The 21,232-nt window shown below is 40.0% G+C and overlaps 1 protein-coding gene and 1 long non-coding RNA gene across 4 annotated transcripts in view; one reads left to right on the forward strand and one right to left on the reverse strand.

Annotated features, from left to right (window-relative positions):
• The window catches only part of LOC310635063, a 110,005-nt gene that overhangs the window by 19,567 nt on the left and 69,206 nt on the right, over positions 1-21,232 (forward strand). For all 3 annotated transcript variants that reach the window (XR_014491322.1, XR_014491323.1, XR_014491324.1), the window contains exon 2: positions 18,659-18,909. This is a non-coding gene — a long non-coding RNA (uncharacterized lncRNA). The remainder of the gene's footprint in view (positions 1-18,658; positions 18,910-21,232) is intronic.
• The window catches only part of SCN8A (sodium voltage-gated channel alpha subunit 8), a gene marked incomplete at both ends in the record, with an annotated part of 79,396 nt that overhangs the window by 4,400 nt on the left and 53,764 nt on the right, over positions 1-21,232 (reverse strand). The window contains 4 exons of the mRNA XM_083353607.1: positions 4,103-4,273; positions 5,528-5,581; positions 10,889-11,173; positions 15,176-15,298. Coding sequence (XP_083209733.1) covers positions 4,103-4,273; positions 5,528-5,581; positions 10,889-11,173; positions 15,176-15,298 — 633 coding nt within the window. The remainder of the gene's footprint in view (positions 1-4,102; positions 4,274-5,527; positions 5,582-10,888; positions 11,174-15,175; positions 15,299-21,232) is intronic.

Raw genomic sequence — 21,232 nt, forward strand, 5'->3', positions numbered from 1 at the left:
GTGTCCACTAGATCTCAGACTACAATGCCCATCAGCCACAGGCCTAATGGCTATGATGCCTGGGAATGTTTAATCCATTGCATCGGTTTAGGGAAGCCTGATGTAGAGCAAAGGTTCACTTTAGCATTATAAATTGTAATACTTTGTTTGAAGTGATGAAAGACATGAGAAACTAGTCAAAGAGGTAATTATTTATCTGAAATATAACTGTTCTGCATTTACTGGTTATCTTTCTCTGGGGCTTAGTTGAAGAATCAAAATGGAACCAATTATACAAAAGGATACTAAGCTTTTCCTTTATATTTGATCTATACAGGTAGTACTCAACCTACAACTACAGTTGGGCCCAAAATTTCCATTGATAAGCAAGGCAGTTGTTAAGTGAGTCATGTCCCATTTTACGAACTTTTTGCCACAGTTTTTAAATCACTGCAGTTAAGTAAATCATGTGGTCAATAAGCGAATCTGACTTCCCCTATTGACTTTGCTAGTCAGGAGCTTCCTAGAAAGATTGCAGATGACAGTCCCAGGACCCTGGGATGCTGCAACCATCATAAATACATGCCACTTGCCGAATTTTGATTACGTGATGGTGGGGATACTGCAATGGTCATAAGTGTGAGAAGCGTCATAAATCATCTTTTTCAGAGCAAAGAGTCGCTAAATGAATGGTTGTAAGTCAAGGACCCCCTTCATGGATTACTGCCTTGTCGTGGCGAAGGGGCTTGCGTAATTCAATGAAGCTATGAGCTATGCCGTGCAGGGCCACCCAAGACGGAAAGGTCATAGCAGAGAGTTCTGACAAAACGTGATCCACTGGAGAAGGAAATGGCAAACCACTTCAGTATCTTTGCCATGAAAACCCTATGGACAGCACCAAAAGGCAAAACGATATGACGCTGGAAGATGAGCCCTTCAGGTCAGAAGGCGTCCAATATGCTACTGGGGAAGAGCAGAGGGCTAGTACTAGTAGTGCCAGAAAGAATGAAGCGACTGGGCCAAAGCCGAAAGGATGCTCAGCTGTGGATATGTCTGGTGGTGAAAGGAAAGTCCGATGCTGTAAAGATTCTTTCTCCATAGGAACCTGGAATGTAAGATCCATGAATCAAGGAAAGCTGGACGTGGTCAAACAAGAGATGACAAGACTAAACATTGACATCTTAGGTATCAGTGAACTAAAATGGACAGGAATGGGTGAATTTAATTCAAATGACCATCAGGTATACTACTGCAGGCAAGAATCCCTCAGAAGAAATGGAGTAGCCTTCATAGTCAATAAAAAAATAGGAAAAGCAATACTGGGATACAATCCTCAAAATGACAGAATGATCTCAGTTCGAATCCAAGGCAAACCATTTAATATCACAGTAGTCCAAGTCTATGCCCCAACCACCGGTGCTGAAGAGGATGAAATTGACCGGTTCTATGAAGCCCTACAGCACCTTATAGAACTAACACCCAAAAATGATGTCCTTATCATCATGGGGGATTGGAATGCTAAAGTAGGAAGCCAAAAGATAACTGGAATAACAGGCAAGTTTGGCCTTGGAGTACAAAATGAAGCAGGGCACAGGCTGATAGAATTTTGTCAAGAGAATACGATGGTCATAGCAAACACTCTTTTCCAACAATCCAAGAGACGGCTTTACACATGGACATCACCAGACGGTCAACACAGAAATCAGATTGACTATATGCTCTGTAGCCAAAGATGGAGAAGCTCTATACAGTCAGTAAAAACAAGACCAGGAGCTGACTGTGGCTCAGACCATGAGCTTCTCCTTGCAAAGTTTAGGCTTAAATTAAAGAAAGTAGGGAAAAGCGCTAGGCCAGTCAGGTATGAATTAAATCATATCCCTGTTGAATATACAGTAGAGGTGACAAATAGATTTAAGGAATTAGATTGATAGACAGAGTGCCTGAAGAACTATGGACAGAGGTTCGCAACATTGTACAACAGGTAGCAACCAAAACCATCCCAAAGAAAAAGAAATGCAAGAAAGCAAAATAGCTGTCTGAGGAAGCTTTGCAAATAGCTGAGGAAAGGAGGGAAGCGAAAGGCAAGGGAGAAAAAGATATGCCCAATTAAATGCAGAATTCCAAAGAATAGCTAGAAGAGATAAGAATGCCTTCTTAAATGAACAGTGCAAAGAAATAGAAGAAAACAATAGAATAGGGAGGACCAGAGATCTTTTCAAGAAAATTGGAGAGATGAAAGGAACGTTTCATGCAAAAATGGGCATGATAAAGGACCAAAATGGCAGGGACCTAACAGAGGTAGAAGAGATTAAGAAGAGGTGGCAAAATTACACAGAAGAACTATACAAGAATGAGCTTAACGTCCCTGATAATCACAATGAGGTGGTCACTGACCTCGAGCCAGACATCCTAGAATGTGAAGTGAAGTGGGCCTTAGAAAAGCTGAGCAACAACAAAGCTAGTGGAGGTGACAGTATTCCAGCTGAGCTATTCAAAATCTTAAAAGACGATGCAGTAAAAGTGCTACACTCAATTTGCCAGCAAATTTGGAAAACTCAACAGTGGCCACAGGATTGGAAAAGAGCAGTTTACATTCCAATTCGAAAGAAAGGCAGTGCCAAAGAATGTTCAAACTATCGCACCATTGCACTCATTTCTCAAGTTAGTAAAGTTATGCTTAAAATTCTACAAGCTAGACTCCAGCAGTATGTGGATCGAGAATTACCAGAAGTACAGGCAGGATTTCGAAGAGGCAGAGGAACTAGAGATCAAATTGCTAACATACGCTGGATCATGGAGAAAGCTAGAGAGTTCCAGAAAAACATCTACTTCTGCTTCATTGACTATGCTAAAGCCTTTGATTGTGTGGATCATAACAAACTCTGGCAAGTCCTTAAAGAGATGGGCATACCAGACCATCTTATTTGTCTCTTGAGAAATCTATATGCGGGCCAAGAAGCAACAGTGAGAACTGGACACGGAACCACTGATTGGTTCAAAATTGGGAAAGGAGTCCGGCAAGGCTGTATACTGTCGCCTTGCCTATTTAACTTATATGCAGAGCACATCATGAGAAAGGCAGGGCTAGATGAATCAAAAGTTGGAATTAAGATTGCCGGAAGAAACATCAACAACCTAAGATATGCAGATGATACCACTCTAATGGCAGAAAGTGAAGAAGAACTAAAGAGCCTCTTGTTGCGGGTGAAGAAGGAGAGTGCAAAAGTTGGGTTGAAACTAAACATTAAGAAAACCAAGATCATGGCATCTGGCCCTCTCAATTCCTGGCAAATAGATGGGGAAGAAATGGAGGTAGTGACAGATTTTATTTTCCTGGGCTCCAAGATCACTGCAGATGGGGACTGTAGCCAAGAAGTTAAAAGACGCTTGCTCCTGGGGAGGAAAGCCATGGCAAATCTAGACAGCACACTAAAAAGCAGAGACATCACCCTGTCAACAAAAGTGCGTATAGTCAAGGCTATGGTCTTCCCAGTTGCAGTGTATGGCAGTGAAAGCTGGACCATAAGAAAGGCTGAGCGCCAAAGAATTGAAGCCTTTGAACTATGGTGCTGGAGAAGACTCCTGCGAGTTCCTTGGACTGCAAGGCGATCAAACCGGTCAGTCCTAGAGGAGATCAACCCTGACTTCTCTTTAGAAGGCCAGTTCCTGAAGCTAAAACTCAAATACTTTGGCCACCTAATGAGAAGGAAGGACTCACTGGAGAAGAGCCTAATGCTGGGAAAGATTGAGGGGAATAGAAGAAGGGGATGACAGAGAATGAGGTGGCTGGATGGAGTCACTGAAGCAGTAGGCGTGAGCTTAGATGGACTCCAGAAGATGGTAGAGGACAGGAAGGCCTGGAGGAACATTGTCCATAGGGTTGTGATGGGTCGGACACGACTTCGCAACTAACAACAACAACAAAGTCAAGGACCACCTGCAATGCCTCTTTCACTCACTTAATCTTATCTTACAGTTGCAACAGTTGACTGGCATGTGAGAATCGACTTTTAATCATTTACATTTTGGATCAACAGCAGCAAGATTTGGGAGAGTCCAAAGTTTATTAGTAGATAATTAAACGCATTCTAGGATGTATCTTTCTCTCTTCTCTTCCTTCTACTTGTGTGCTAGAAAATATGAAAAGTTGACCTATCTTTTTCTTTTGCTGATTGAAGTTGTCAATAATAACACCAATGAAGAGATTCAAAGTGAAGAAGGATCCAAAGATGATGAAGATAACGAAGTAGATATACATATAGATGTTGTCCTCATAGCTGGGCTGCTCTTCTTGCTATAAGCAAAGAAAAAATAATTATACTTTGGGGGGAGAGAAGGAGAGAGCAAGTAAGAGAGTGAAAGAGAGAAACCCCAATCTATATTTAATCTATTAATCTAACAAATCACAGTGTATTCGGTTTTAAATAATGCAACATTGTGCAGAAAAATAATAAAATACTGGTCAAAAGGTATAAGCAAAGGTAAAAGAAAAATGAAATCTAACTAAATCTTATTTATACCAACAGCATCTATTATACTACTGCAAACCTTCCTATTGTTGCAAACCACCCTTATTGGTACTATATCCTTGCCTCACTTTATACACTGACTTTTTTATTCTTTATACATTACTTCTGAGGAACTCCTTTTATCCATCCACCTACAAATTTTCTCATTCCCTTATCTTTGTCCTTTAATATTTTTTCCTCTGTTTGTTCTTAGTTTTGATCTTTATTCATTCTCTCTATACAATCCATGTAGCTCTCACGTATTTATTTTGTACTATTCACTTTTGTTCTGCATTTAGATTCCTTTGACATTAACCTTTATTACTTCTTGTGTTATGTCATACATATTTTTTGCATAACCATTCTCACTGCATTCAAATTCTTTTTATTTTTTTCCTATTTTGTGTCAAACTCACGTACATCTAATAAACAGGGCAGTTTAAATATTTTGCTTCTGGTTAAATCTACACATTTAATAAAGAATGAAATGATTAAATGATGTCCTCTTCCGGGAAATCATTGTAATTTATGCATTATGCAATGATTAGTAAAGTTGCCCTTTGATTCAAAGGCTCACAGGGATCCATTAGGTACATAAATCCCTTTTAATTTTACTCTGAAATTAATTCTGGGGCCATTGCTGAATATTCTGTGCACAAAAGAGATCAAGACCTGTACAGAGAAGGTGCAGCTAGCATCTGACAATTGGATATTTTTTTTATTTTCCCGTGAGATGATGATTAGCATTCTTTCTTATATAAAATAATAAAGTTGCTCTTGCAAGTAGTAGCAGCTGACTTGCCTTCTTTGGGTTCAGAAGCTGAATCAAACCTGGTTAGCGTATGGCTGAGAAAATTATCAGAGAAATCAGAGCTATGGATTTGACCAAGAAGCTGAGAAATATCCTAGACTAGGGTAATAGCAAATCACTTCTGTATTGTTGCCAAGCAAAGTGAATGGTTCTGTCTGTGCAAAGATCAAGGATTGATCTCAATCTGAGGGTGTCTACTCTTTATTTTAAAAGATCATAGCAATATTACCTTTCTAGAATCTACTGCTGCATACATTATATCCATCCAGCCTTTGAAGGTAGCCTATGGGGGAAAAACATGCTTCTTTTAAAGAGGAGGAAAAAACAAAGCAGGGTAACAGTAGCATGGAGCAACATGAATAACCAACATTTATTTTTTCGCTTACTTACAAACAAGATCTGAAATGCTGTATTCACTTTTAATTAGGCCTAGGAATTCTCATTTGTTAACATTTTTATCTCGTTCTAAATACCCAAGAGGTATATATCTACTTTTCCACTTTGTGATTTAATATCAGATGCCTGAGTTTCATCCCCCCCAACTTTTTTCCTTCTTGTCACATCTTTCAGACTGTAATCCCAGAACATAAAATATTATAATTCCCAACCTTTGTAACCTGCTTGAAAGGGTTTTAAAGCAAAGTCCAATTACTTTGCATACCTAATAGAATACATAATATTTTTTTTATTTTATTTTTTTTATTTTAATTCCATTTATATCCCGCCCTTCTCCAAAGATTCAGGGCGGCTAACAAGCTTAGCAGTAGCCTTCATTCTATGTATATGCCTGCTTATTAGGGCTTTCACACACACCCCAGCGGCATTATTACAAAGTCAGCTTATTGCCCCCAACAATCTGGGTCCTCATTTTACCTACCTCAGAAGGATGGAAGGCTGAGTCAACCTTGAGCCTGGTGGGATGTGAACCTGCACTAATTGCAGGCAGCTGGTGTTACTTAAGGAGGCATTAGCCCACTGCTCCACCAAGGCTCTTAATAATATTATATATACACCATCAGCATACTAACTTCTGCAAATATTGGTCCCTATGTAGTCAAAATGATACAATCCCTCCATAAGAAGGAGGTGTCAGCTGCCTTGAGCAAACCTGAAGTTTTGCAGAAGAAACCAATAAACAATCTTTTCCTCAGCCACTATGAAAACATTTATTTTTATTTTGGGAATAGTTTAAAACATTTACATTGTGTGTACTGATTCTGTTAAAAGTATGGCTATGCTGATTACATGTTATTAACTGCTTTTATTACACTATTTTCAAGAAAAATAACTTTTGTGGAATTTCTCACTCATTCTAAACATACAAGGGGTATATTGTAAGTGCATTTATTTTGGTAAATGGTGCATCAATTTTGTATATGGAACATGCACTCGGATAGTCTGTAAATCCTTAACAAAACATTTGTATGTTGTTATTATGATTTGGGGCAAATTGTAAAATAATTTAAACCTAATATTCCTGCTTAGTTAACAATATTTCACAAAATAATACATTAAAATATCCCATGTAATAAAATGTAATTTACAACATAGAAATATAAAAAATTATATTTATTGTTTTTACTTTGTTTTTTAAGTATAATGATGTAGGTTGCTCAGAGTCATTTGCTGAGCTGGGCGGCTAGAGAAATCAAATAAATAAAATAACATTAAAATAATATCACTTTTTAAATTAAAATAATGAATCTTCATCTATTTTTTTTTAAACTTTCAGATTAATGGATTTTTTAAGGATACAATCAGCGTCTTTTTTTTATAGCACCACAATTCCTGAAATCTTCAAATACATTTGCAGGAAAACTTGAAACTATAAAATGGCAGACATACCATACATTTTTGAATCTCAAAAAATAAATAAATCCTAAGTTGCTCTACAATTCATTTCCAAGTGATTTATTCTACTACCCCACCTCTGCTTCTCATGAATATAAGTCTAATTGCTTTTGGAAGAACAGATGGACTTATGAAATAAGATCGCTTGGATCACAGCCTATCTTCAAGATGACCTCTATTAAACGTCAGTTGGTAAAATCCAAAAACAAAAGTGAAAAGATACTGTATTGCTTAGAATATATTCAAACTAGAAACACACCCCGCAGCATTTTCCAGAAGCAACATGGAATTAAGAATTCTTTAGAATTCTTCAGGAAGCTATATACCAGAGAGGGCTCTGTGTGCCACCTGTGGCATGCATGCCATAGGTTCAGCACCACGGCTATATACCATTCCTCCCCTTAAAGCTAAAGTTGCCATTTACTTAGCTTAGACCTCTCCTTATACCAGGGGTCGGCAACCTGAAAGAGTGAAAGAGCCACTCGGAACTGGTTCCCTCACAAAAGAAAAAACTCAGAGCCGCAAAGAAGGACGTGCATGCGTGCTCATGCGCAAAACAACACGCTTGACAGAACAGTGGAGCCTAAGCGGAGATATGCAGCCGCCCTGCTCCCTCCGAGATCGGCGTTTCTCGCACTCCTTACAGTCTCCCTCTCTTTGTTTCAGTTTGCTTTCTGCATTTGGGACGAAGACTCGAGATTCCGCGTTTCTCCACGCCCGCTGATCAGCGCGTGCGGAGAAATGCCCATTCCCTCTGCTGAGCCATCCCAGTTACTTCCCTGAAGCACCTCCATATCTCGCAAGGGCGCACAGGGAATCTGCGTTTCTCCACGTGCACCCATTCCCTCTGCTGAGCCGTCCCAGTTGCTTGCGTTGCAGAAGGCAAGTATTTGGGATGAAGACTTGAGATTCGGCGTTTTTCAGGCCGCGCTGATCTCGCCCTCCTTACAGTCTCCTTCTCTTTGTTTCAGGTTGATTTCTGCATTTGGGATGAAGACTCGAGAGAGGGCTGAGAAACGCTGAATCTCGAGTCTTCATCCCAAATACTTGCCTTCTGCAACGCAAGCAACTGGGATGGCTCAGCAGAGGGAATGGGCATTTTTCCGTGTGCAGGAAAGGTCTGTTAGGGAGGCGGTGGTCCGGCATTGTTTACCTCCCTCTTGTGTGTGTGTGTGTGTGTGTGTCGGACCCGCAGGGAACGGCTGGTAGAGGTGGCCCTCCGGCGTTTCCCCCCTCTCCTGTGTGTGTGTTGGGCCCACGGGCTCGACACACAGAGACGCAAACACCAGACTGCTGCCGCCTCTACCAGCCATTCCCCACGTCTCTCTCTCTCTCTCTCTCTCTCACACACACACACACACACACCACACATGGCGGCAGAGGCTTGCAGAACGGTGGATTGAGCCACTGCTGGTGGCTTGCAAAATGGCGGATCGAGCCTCTGCCAGCGGCGGAGGCTTGCAGAATGGCGGATCGAGCCTCTGCCAGCGGCGGAGGCATGCAGAACGGCAGATCGAGCCTCTGCCGGCGGCGGAGGCTTGCAGAACGGCGGATCGAGCCTCTGCCGGTGGCGGAGGCTTGCAGAACGGCGGATCGAGCCTCTGCCGGTGGCGGAGGCTTGCAGAACCGCGGATTGAGCCTCTGCCGGCGGCGGAGGCTTGCAGAACAGCGGATCGAGCCTCTGCCGGTGGCAGAGGCTTGTAGAACGGCGGATCCAGCCTCTGCCGGCAGCAGAGGCTAGATCCGCGCTCTGCAAGCCTCCACCGCCGGCAGAGGCTCAATCCGCCGTTTTGCAAGCCTCCGGCAGTGGCTCAATCCGCCGTTCTGCGAGCCTCTGCCGCCGTGTGTGTGTGTGTGTGTCAGACCCGTGGGGAATGGCTGGTAGAGGCGGCGGCAGTCTGGTGTTTGCGTCTCTCTGTGTGTCGAGCCCATGGGCCCGACACACACACAGGAGAGGGGGGAAACGCCAGACGGCCACCTCTACCAGCCATTCCCTGCGGGTCCGACACACACACACACAGGAGGGAGGTAAACAATACCAGACCACCGCCTCCCTAACAGACCTTTCCTGCACACGGAGAAATGCCCATTCCCTCTGCTGAGCCATCCCAGCCGCTGGCAGAGGCTCAATCTGCCATTCTGCAAGCCTCCGGCTCCGGCAGTGGCTCAATCTGCCATTCTGCAAGCCTCCAGCTCCGGCAGAGGCTTGATCCACCATTTTGCAAACCTCCGCCGCTGGCAGAGGCTCAATCTGCCATTCTGCAAGCCTCCGGCAGAGGCTCAATCTGCCATTCTGCAAGCCTCCAGCTCCGGCAGAGGCTTGATCCACCATTTTGCAAACCTCCGCCGCTGGCAGAGGCTCGATCTGCCATTCTGCAAGCCTCCGGCAGAGGCTCGATCTGCCATTCTGCAAGTCTCCGGCAGAGGCTCAATCCACCGTTTTGCAAGCCTCCGCCGCTGGCAGAGGCTCCATCCACCGTTTTGCAAGCCTCCGCCGCCGGCAGAGGCTTGATCCACCGTTTTGCAAGCCTCCGCCGCCGGCAAAGGCTCGATCTGCCATTCTGCAAGCCTCCGCCGCCGGCAGAGGCTTAATCCACCGTTTTGTAAGCCGCCGCCGCCGGCAGAGGCTCGATTCACCGTTTTGCAAGCCTCCGCCACCGGCAGAGGCTCGATCTGCCATTCTGCAAGCCTCCGGCAGAGGCTCAATCCTCCGTTCTGCAAGCCTCCGCTGCCCCATTCTCTCAATGAGAGACAGCAGCAACGTTTTCACAGAAGGGGAGCCTGAGGAAGGCACAGTAGGTGGAAAAAGGGCTGCTGCCGACTCACTCAAGTCCCTCCCCACCCCACTCTTTCGCAGCAGAAAGAGGAAGGTACAGCATACAGAAAAATGGCCCACTCACCTTTCCAGCAGTCCTCCAGCAGTCCTCCTCCGCTGCCACCATGTGGAGTCCAAAGAAGAAAGGAGGTTTGTGAGCAGTCCCACAAACCAAAGAAGTTCAACCAATCAATTCTAACTTTGCTAGTTTTTTTTTCGTGAGAAGTTTGAATTGATTGGATTAACTTTTTTAGTCCCACTTTTTTTTGGGGGGGACTGCACATGCCGGAGGACTGGGAGCCGCAGGACACGGCTGAAAGAGCCGCATGCGGCTCCGGCCTTATACGAACAGATCCTTGCTATTCTCCTGGTTGAGGAGGGGGCTGGACTAGAAGACCTCCAAGGTCTATTCTATTCTATTCTATTCTATTCTATTCTATTCTATTCTATTCTATTCTATTCTATTCTATTCTATTCTATTCTATTCTATTATTCTATTCTATTCTATTCTATTACTCTACTCTACTCTACTCTACTCTACTCTACTCTACTCTACTCTACTCTACTCTACTCTACTCTACTCTATTCTATTCTATTCTATTCTATTCTATTCTATTCTATTCTATTCTATTCTATTCTATTCTGTGCTTAAAAAATATACTGCTCTTAAATCCTCACCAATAAAGGGGATGCAAGTGAAAATAATTAAGATTCTTTCCCATGTTCATTATTTCAAAAATGGAAATAACTTCTTGATTGCCCCCTGATAATCACTGCAAAGCACAATTTTAAAAAAGCCAAAAAATATTTGGCTGATCCATCCGAATACGGGAAAAGATACATGGGATTACACAAAAGGAAAACGTTTTTAAGATCTCAACATTAGCTGTCAAGCAACAACAACAACAACAAAATAAAACTTACGATTTGTAGAAGGGCCAGGTACCCCGCACCGACATTGTCAAAATTAATCTTTACATTCTTCCATCGGATGTCAGACTCATTGGAATACATCAGCTTCTCACACTCTGTCTTGTTGTTGACTTCTTCTACTTCAAATAGATACTCAGCCGTCTGATTAAAGCAGTAATGATACTTCCCAGCAAAGAGATTAACCCCCATAATGCTGAAAATCAGCCAGAAGATAAGGCAGACCAACAGTACATTCATAATGGAGGGTATGGCACCCACCAAGGCATTCACAACCACCTGTGTTGGGAGGGAGAGGGAAGGGAGAGAAAGCTTCAGTACAGAAAATAGGAGGGCTTGAGGTTTTATTTTTTTTTTTACAAGCAAAACATCCATCTGTCTAGTTTTAGCAAGGGGAACAGAAGCAAGGCTAGTCCCACAATACTCATCTTAATTCAAAAAGAATCATGTGTCTCCAAGTGTTTTGTTTTTCAAAAACCTTTTATTAAATAACTCATCCAAACAAATATTAGGAATTTGTTTTATTTCTTTTGCCATTCAATAGGTGGTTGATTAAAAAAAAGAAAAAGAAAAATTAAGAATGTGGATAGGAGGGGGTGCCTTGCCTTGATAATGTTGTGAGTCCAGGAGAGTCTAAAATTTAAGTCTTAATCAAGTTTTTGGAATTCAGACACATGTAAATTAACTTAGCCAACAATCTTTCCCCATTTTAAAACCAGATTCATAAACTTGTGGGCCCTGTTACTCCTATTCCCATGAAGCCACATATTTCAAATGGGAGTAGGAAAGGGTGCCAAACTGGTCCTAAGACTTAGTGGTAGCTTAGTATAAAATTAATCAGTACTATATATTCTTTAGAAGTGTCCTAAGAGCTGAGCATGCATATTTGCAAGCTCAAAAACAAAAGCCATATTCCCTTCTCTGCTTCACCTTCCTTCCTTCCTTCCTTCCTTCCTTCCTTCCTTCCTTCCTTCCTTCCTTCCTTCCTTCCTTCCTTCCTTCCTTCCTCTTAGAGCCTTTCCCATTGACTGGACAGGAATAGAATAGAATAGAATAGAATAGAATAGAATAGAATAGAATAGAATAGAATAGAATAGAATAGAATAGAATAGAATCTGGAAGGGACCTTGGAGGTCTTCTAGTCCAGCTCCCTGCTCAAGCAGGAGAACCTATACCATCTCAGACAAGTGACTGTGTAGCCTCTTTTTAAAAATCTCCAGTGATGGAGAGCCCATGATTTCTGGGGGTAAGCTGTTCCACTGGTTAATTGTTCTGTTAGGAAGTTTCTCCTTCATTCCAGGTTGCTTCTCTCTTTGATCAGTTTCCAAGCATTGTTTCTTGTCCTGCCCTCTAATGCTTTGGAGAATAGTTTGACCCCCCTCTTTTCTTTGTGGCAGCCCCTCAAATACTGGAATACTGCCACTAGCCAGTAGGAATTAGCTCTCATAGCACTGTAATCTCCCTGACTTCTTCTGTCAACTCTACCCGCTGGGATGAAGGCAAATATCACATGAAGTTCCTCCAGTCAAAAACCCTCATCTACTTTCTGCTGATTACTGTATTTTTTTAAGTGTCAACAGATGGCACGATTATTTTACATTAAGTTTCACAATGGTGACATAGCATAATTTGTGTTTAGATGCATAATCTTCTGCAAAAGTTAGGCGCTATATGAAGCAGAAAAATCATTGCAATCAACAGCCCATTGACTTCTGAATAGAGGGCTGTCAAAAATAACAGAAACTATTAAACTCAACGTTATCAGCCTATATTTCAGATACCAACTGAAAACTCAAAGATCTCATTTTTATTCTTGAGATGAAATAATGAGGGAAATAAAAACCAAGTAAATTTATTGGTCATATTATTGTGATTTGACACACTGTTGCATTTTTATTTGCTCTCTATTTGTCTTGCATAATGTATCTTTTACTTTTCTACTCTTTCACTTATAAAGTAATCATTATGCACATAGTTTTAAATAATCAAAACCATTGCATTGCATGAAAAAGGGAACATGGCTTTTGTGTGACATCTATATATTAGAAATAGTAAAGGGCATGCATATTTCATAACAATATTTTAATTCCCTTTCCCCAAATACATAGAGTTGAAGATATTTTTTTAAATATTAAGTTGTTAGGCGGTAGAGGACAAACGAAGAACAATATTTAATGCTCTTTAGAAAAAATAATGGGTTTTTTTCATTCTCATGAAGTCAGTTTATACTGATGGTAAAAAAGATAAGGCTTGAATTATATATGGATTTAAATAACTTCTAACTGGCTTTAAAATTCCTACCAGAAAAGAGCCATTCTCTATTAGAAAGATGCTGGGAAACAATTTTTCAAGTTAAATTAGCTAAAATGTCTGATAATTTATGTTACATTACTTTCATTAGAAACTCCAGTTTCTTTTGAAAGTAACTATAATAAAAGCAGCTGTCCAGATTTTTTGTAAAAGTAACATTTGTACAGGTCAGAACAAATGTCAATCCACTTTCATATCTGAAGTACATTCCACTGAATTTGGGCCAAGGTCTAACACTATACTGCAGTCCTGAACATATTTACTATTACCAGAGTAAGCGCACCAAAACCAGTGGGGCTGATTTCAGTATAAACATGAATAAAACTGTCCTGTTAATTTAGTTCTGCTTGGTGTCTAGAACTAACGAACTCAAACCTAAAATGATAACTGAACATGATCATTTTGAAATCCCATTGAAAAGAATGGTTGTTCTACAACCATCAATTTCTTAGGATTGGCCACAATTTATTATACAATTATATACCCAGGGCTCAAAATGTTTCATATTGTTTCTCCATGTGAATAATTCCCCCATCCCTGCACATTTGTCCTTAATATGTGGAGAAAGTTAAATAAGGATTATCTTTTTACTGTTATACAGCACGGGAAGATATTAATATAATAGATAACATCCAATCTCCATGTAAAACCAAACTGATGGAACTTTAGCAATGTAATTTAGTAAACATAATTATGTAATGCGCCCACTTCAATGTCCTTTTGGAGCAGGTATAATATGCAATTTCAGGATAACATTGGATTTCAATTGAACCTTTCAACTAAACAAAATCTCTGTACAGGTTGAGCAAATGACTAATAATCCCAGATATTTTTCCCCCTTAGGATCTGTTTTGAACACAGATATATTCAGATTTTTGAATGAGGGTTGAAGCTCTTCTCTGCAACCTCCTAGTTTTCATTCTGCCAATATTGTTCCAATTAAGAGATTGTATTAGAATGCACCACACATGCAGCCCAAACCTATGCATTCAGAAGGGCTCATTCCTTAATAAAATATAGGATCACAACTTTCAGACTTGTATCTTTTATATAGGCTGTGCAATACAAAAAAATTAAATTGGCAATCTCCTTTAAAACATGGTTAAGTTCAAACTCTATAGATGGCATATTGTGATAAATCTAGAAAGTTCAGATTCTATGCTTTGCTTGTGATTTGTTGCTAACATCAGATTGATAGGGGAGAGTGGAGTGGGGGCATAAAGCATGTAAACAGGAAACGGAAAAGAGGGAGAAAAGCTATCAGTCAAGGCAGCCAGTCACGAATGGACTGGACTGAGAACAACGAGGTGCAAATGAGAGGAATTAAACCAGAAATCTTTTCTTGAGGGGAGCACTAGATTCCCCCCAATATCCAGCCCTTTTCTGCAGTCCTGAATATCTCCCCAAACAAGGCAGGAACAACTTGAAAACCAACCATTGTATTTTTATCTCATTTTTTATCCATCTTTGGTCTTAACTTTGGGAGAGTGGGAGAAGAAAAACTTGGGGTGGTTCAAATTCTGATTCTTTGCACCTGGTGATTCTCCCTATCCCAGATTTACAGCCAGAAATGCCCCCTTGAATACTACAGGTATTAAAAGCCAGGCCAAAAAAGAGCAGCCAAGTGCCAACAGAGAATCTACAAATGACATGTAGTTTGGGCAGCTTAATATATCTCCCTTTTTTCTATTAGTATGTTATTGTTATTGTTGTTGTTATTATTATTATTATTATTATTATTATTATTTATTATTATTATTATTATTATGGTAATCACCAAATAAAAAAAGGGAGAACAGTGCAGCAAGGTGATGGAGAATCATAAACGGAGGGAAGTGATCACGTCAGCAGCTGCATCATGATTCTGTTTGTTACATCTTTCTACCAGTTTGATCGGTTCTAGCATGCTTTAAAAAAAAACACCATAATCCACAGGCATGCAGAAGGATCAGCTCACTAATGGCATCTTACCCTCATCCCCTCAAATCGGGACAACGCTCTTAAAGGCCTCAAGGCTCTGAGTGTCCTAAGGGATTTAATGGCACCTAGTTCCGAGTAGCCCAGGGCATTAGCTATAAGGCTGACTAAAGACACCTACACAGAAAACAGGAAAAGAAAGGAAAAAGAAAAAGAAAAAAGAAGAGGTTCCAGACTGTTAGCATAAATCCCCTAGCACTGGCAATATATCCATCCCCCAAATTGGACTGCAGGCCCAAGCCACCCCCATTTACAGTGACACCGGAGAAGGCATGGCCATCAGCTGCCTACAGCACTTCACTGAAAGGACCTGGAAGGAAATAATGCAGTTGAGAGAGGCATAAATATAAAACAAAAGGGGAAAAATAAGTGAGAGAGAGAAAGAGAGGCACAGACAGACACAGACGAAACAGGGTCTGTTGGAGATTAGGAGCCCAAACGGATGACAAGAACCTTACCCTCGCCCTCTTAACAGTCTGCAGGATCCCAGCAGCTCCCATTAAATTAAGCCAGACAAATTTTTAAAGGACCTATGAAAAAGAATACAGATAAATGCACACACTGCACAAAGCTCCTTAATTCTCTCATTCGGGCGGGGATGGGGAAATGAGGATGACCCACCGACATAGCATTACAAAATTAAGAGAAAAACAAATATCTAGTTTTCTGTGTTTCTCCTCTGAAAAAGCAGTTCATCTGTTAAGAGTTTGCAACCTTTGTGTCAGAGCAAAGCCTTTCTGAAGGTTTCGTATCACCAGCTTTCTGTTTCCTGGTGTAGGGAATGGGTGGCATGGAATAGCTGTTGCCATCCAAAGAGTCTGGAAGCCATCTAGTGGAGAAGGTTATTGTTTTCTCTTATTCTAAGTAATAACAGGACTGTATTGTACTACTGGTGAGGACTAAGATCCTTTCCTCACATTAGGTTGTTAATAAGATATAGTGGATGCATCACATATGAATTCTTTATCTCAGGCTTCCAAATTCTGGTACCATCTATATGTGCTCAGCTACAAGCCTATTACCCTTGGCTAGAATAATAGATAGTTGGGCCCAGGTGGAAGATGCTGTACTCTTTATTGAATAAAGGTGCTCTTTCAACGGGCAACTGGAGTGTTTTTCAAAAAGCAACTGGACTCGGAAAAAACAGCACCTTTCAGACAACTATAACCTGGTTGACTGAGAAACTCCACAGATATTCTTTATTGCAACGTGTGCATCATGTTGGAATGCAATATATTAGCTTCTTGTCAGTGTTCATACATGATAGGACTGATGAGACTGTAGGACTGGGGTTCTACAACATTTGAAGTTGGAGTTCAGGATATGAAGCCCATTCCTGTTCTAATGTCAGAATGCATTCTGGGAGCTAGTTCACAAATTACCATTTGCAGTATCGCTGCTGCTTCCAGGATTGGCTCCCATTTTGCACTGGTAGCTCCTGAAGTGAAGTATTTCACTTAACAAATGTGGCAAGAAAGGTTGTAAAATGGATCACAATTCACTTAACAAATGTCTTGCTTAGCAACATAAATTTTGGGCTTAATTGTGGTCATAGTTTGAGGACTACCCTGTATATTCTATCCACTGACCTGCACTGGAGCAACAAAATTACAGGTCCATAACCTTCAGTTTAGAGCCATCATTTCCCCCTATATTTTGGGAAAATAATAAAAGTAACATCTGCCTATCCACAGTCCTTGGGAGAGACTCAGTATGTGGATCAGAATGCCAAATCCAGTCTAAAGATCTGGCTGACTGTAATAATAATAATGTGGTGTCCTGATAGCATTTAAGATTTACAATAATATAAAGTATGGAGAAATTAGAACTCTCTGTCTCTGTCATTCTCTCTTTTGATATGCTATGGGATGTATTGTAGATATGTACATATGAAGGTACTATATTTTCACTTATGTCTCCTTAAAACATCTTGTCTATCATTCTGAAACCTAACCTTCTATAAGTAACAGTGTTATTAGAGAGTGTTTTAAAATATTGATTTGAGTTAACACTTATGTTAATTAAATGAAATACCGTAGTACTGCCTGGAATGCTCCAAAGAAGAGGACAATACTTTTAAGCAACTGCCAAAGAACTAAAGTTAAGGACACTGGTTTTTTTCAGGGATGACAGCCAGATTGGAGAATAATATGCTGAAGTTTCGAAATTTAGTAATATATATTTGATCTGGCTGGGAGAAGCAACTGATTGTCTCAAAGGTGCTCTTCAAAAGACAACTGAACTTTCTTGGTTGGTCAACCAAAAAAGTCCAGTTGCCTTTTGAAAAGCATATTTGGGACAATGATTATCTGGATTATTGAGAATCTCCATAGACAACTGATTGTATCTCATTTGGGGAGATCAGTCCATTGAAGGGTTGGCCTTCTGGAATGGCTTCCACAAGGCCCCAATCTTGATTCCCTTCCAGAAGCATTTCAGGTCCAGAGTGCATTGGGGGACTGACCAAATGTTCTTCAGAGTTTAGGTTTGTCTGTTTTGACTTCTGGTTTTATGTTATGACATTTTCAATGTTATTGCTATTTTTCTTTTATTCTGTGAGCCCCAGAAAGTCTGTGTAGGATAGTGGCAAAGCACAAATGTGAAAAAATAAATAATTATGAGGTAGGCAGCATGGGTCTGTCTTCAGATCGTTTCATTGTTGTTCACCTTAATCTTCTCCAAGTGGATTTCCGATTGCCATGTCCAACATGAAGCCATTTTTGAATAAGCAAAACTCCTACGACAACTATTTTGTCATTATTTCCATTGCATGTTTTCAAAATGCCAAATGTTTCCCTGGCCCAATAGGTTATCTATTTTGTATTGGTTAAAAACATGATAGATGGACTCTGTAAGTTGATCAAGGAGCACTAGAATACCTGAACTAAAGGGAAGGTGATTAAAAGAAATTTTGAGGATCTAATAATTGAAAAGTGGAAATAAGTCAATAAATAAAAAATGAGATTGTAAACTTACAGAGACATAAGCTTACAATCAATGAAACCAGAAATGTATTTGAAAATGTATCAGTGTTGGGATAAAAATGGTAAAATATCTAATTTTAAAAATGTAATTCTATTTTTAAAATGCCAGACAATTCACAATTGTACTTCAACAATATTTTGTCCATCCATGCAAAAGCACTGAAAGATAAAATATCTTAATAAACAATTTTAAGTATGGAAAATATTCCTTTAATATGATACAATTACCCCCCCCCCCAAATATGAGCCAGTGAACACAATAAAGCTTACTTCTTAGCAGACATGAATATGATTGAATTTTAAATTTCATTGATTTCAAAGAAAGAATAATAGATGTGCCTAATCACTTCCACTGGAATCTGTCAGATGGAACTGACTTTCAGACTTTGAAAACTTGTCTTTTAGCCAATTTTGCATGAATGCTAGGGGTTTGGAGCAGAAGTGCTCTCTTAAGCAACGAGAAATTGATGATTTTTGTTATTTTATTTTCTAGGATAGTCTCTTTTATAGGGTCCTATAAGTGACAGTGTCTCCTGTCTCAGCAATTATAGATCTCAGGAGGAAGAAGCTTCTCCTATTTCTTGAAGGAGGCTAACTGGGCAATGCTGTTTTACAAGAAGCTGTTTCCGTCTCAGTTGCTCTCTGAAATTCATTAAAGTGACTGGATGTTTTTCACACATCTCCAACACTCTGAAACAACATGATGTGGATGTTTTATGAGTTGCAGGAACTTGAATAAGTGAGGTAATGTCTTTTTTTTCTCAGAATGATGGCCCTGATTGCATGCTCAAACCCCAGTGCTTTTTTTGCGTGTGAGACACACTGACACATGTGCAAGAGGGTGAGGTTTCAATCATGTGGTCATGACCATATTTTGACTTCTTTGCCTCCTCTACAGAAATCACTCTGAATATTAGCAGTTATAGGTAAATAGTAACTATTAATGAGGAACAGGTATTGGAGTGAATATAGATATTGTATTCTGGAAATACTATTCATTCAAAATTAGGGGTAAACACCAACATCTTGTCTAAAAGAACAAAACTATGTATGTTTACTCAACAGAAAGTTCCACTGTGTTCAACGTGCCTGATTCTCTATTTTAGCACAATATTGATTGACAGGAATTAGCATGATCTTGCATTGCATTTATGGTTTGCATTTATAGATAAGTAATATAGGAATGAAAAGGAAATTTTTTATAAAAATCTAAATTTTGGAGTTTAAAGGTCCCCTTATAGAAAAAAAAATACACTAGGGGAATGAAAGTTAAGGAGATGATTCTTTCTCAACACAAACAGACATCGAACATTATTATTATCATTTTTTAAAAAAGATCTAGAATACTGTATTTTCCGGCGTATAAGACGACTGGGCGTATAAGACGACCCCCTACATTTCCTGTTAAATTATAGGCTTTGGGCTATACTCGCCATATAAGACTACCCCTCTTCCAACGCACACCAAATAAAAATTAAAAAACATCAGATTTGATTTTAATATGGTAATTTTAATTCAAATGCTTATGCAGGTACTTAGTAGGAAAACTGTCACTTATAAACATAAGGCTGTTTGTCATCAAACATGTAAACATAAAACAGTGCAAGTGGATTAAACTTTTCCTAATTCATTCTAAAGCTTTCCCTGCGCAGACCAAATGGGAGATCCGCTCCAGGTTTTCCAGCCAGCCCGCCCAGTTCCTGAGTCAAATGTGTCCTTAGAGCTAAGCAGCTGCTCTGGCTGCTGAATTCCCCACCTGCCTTTCAAGTTGGGATAGACTGCGGCTGCTCTTCAACTTTAGAAGGAAAGACACCCAGACCCCAGCCTGTAAAAAATCACAGACTGCAGCTTCTTCTCCAATTGGTCCCGCTTTCCCTGCGCAGACCAAATGGGAGATCCGCTCCAGGTTTTCCAGCCAGCCCTGTCCCTAAAGTTTCAGCACCCGGCGTATAAGACGACCCCTGACTTTTGAGAAGATTTTCATGGGCTAAAAAGTCGTCTTATACGCCAGAAAATACGGTATATTTCTCTGAACCTTCAAACGCAACTCTAGACTAATTAGAAACATATTGCTTATTTATACAGGGATAAAATGTTAGTTTTCAGATGAAAAATTCAAATATATATTTGATATTTTGATATTGAACTAGCAGCAATCACATTTTTCTAAAGAATGAAACAAAAAGTCAAGCAGTACAGGGCAGTACAGTAGTGACAAACTACTGTATATAGAAGATGTATGTGGGGAAACAAACACACAAAGATACTCAATGTCTTTTGAAATCTGAAGAGAACAAGAACAGAAAATGGTCCCCAGATCTCAGAAATATCATTGATCACAGTATTTCCCATTAATAATGCAGTGTCAAATCGTGCAGACCTCTAATGCCTTTTTATCTAAGAGTAGGGTGGACTTTTGTTTTAAAAGATCCAGGTCAACTTCATTTTGCTTCTGTTCAAAATTTAAAAACATTTAATGCACTCTTTTGTAAATTTCATTTAAACAGCAGCAATAACAACGCTATACGCCAATAAGGCCCAGAAAATAAAGGCGCTATCAAAAATATTACATCACCTTCAGGTCTTCTATTCCACAAAAATAGCATGCTGATAAATAAGAGAGGCAGTCAGTGGAAAGTCCCATTGCTTCAAGAAAACAAATACTTGGAGACCCAAAATACCGTATATCAAATTAGCATGTAAAAATTAGGTATATAAATATAAGATACATGCATGAGTGCAAGTATGTGTTCGGTTTGCCTTTTGGATCCCAGTCTTTTGAAGAGTAAATTGTGACAAAAAAAGGACAAAAGTTCTATAAAGCGCCTTTTGGAATATTATTTATCTAATATTTATAACTATTCAAAATTTGCCCCCCTCATATCCTGTGCTTTATGACTGGTGAAGGTTTTGAAGGAAAGGCCGTATTGTTCAAGAGAAACTAAAAGAAACACGGTGGGAGAAGAACTGAACAGGCAATCACTTAAACCTTCTCTACTGGAATTGAAAGAGACTGCATTTTTACCAAACATCTTAGCTCTTAAGCAGAAGCAAACATTGTACTCTT

The sequence above is a fragment of the Vipera ursinii genome (genome assembly GCF_947247035.1).
Source record: "Vipera ursinii genome assembly, chromosome: 2".
Taxonomy (NCBI): domain Eukaryota; kingdom Metazoa; phylum Chordata; class Lepidosauria; order Squamata; family Viperidae; genus Vipera; species Vipera ursinii.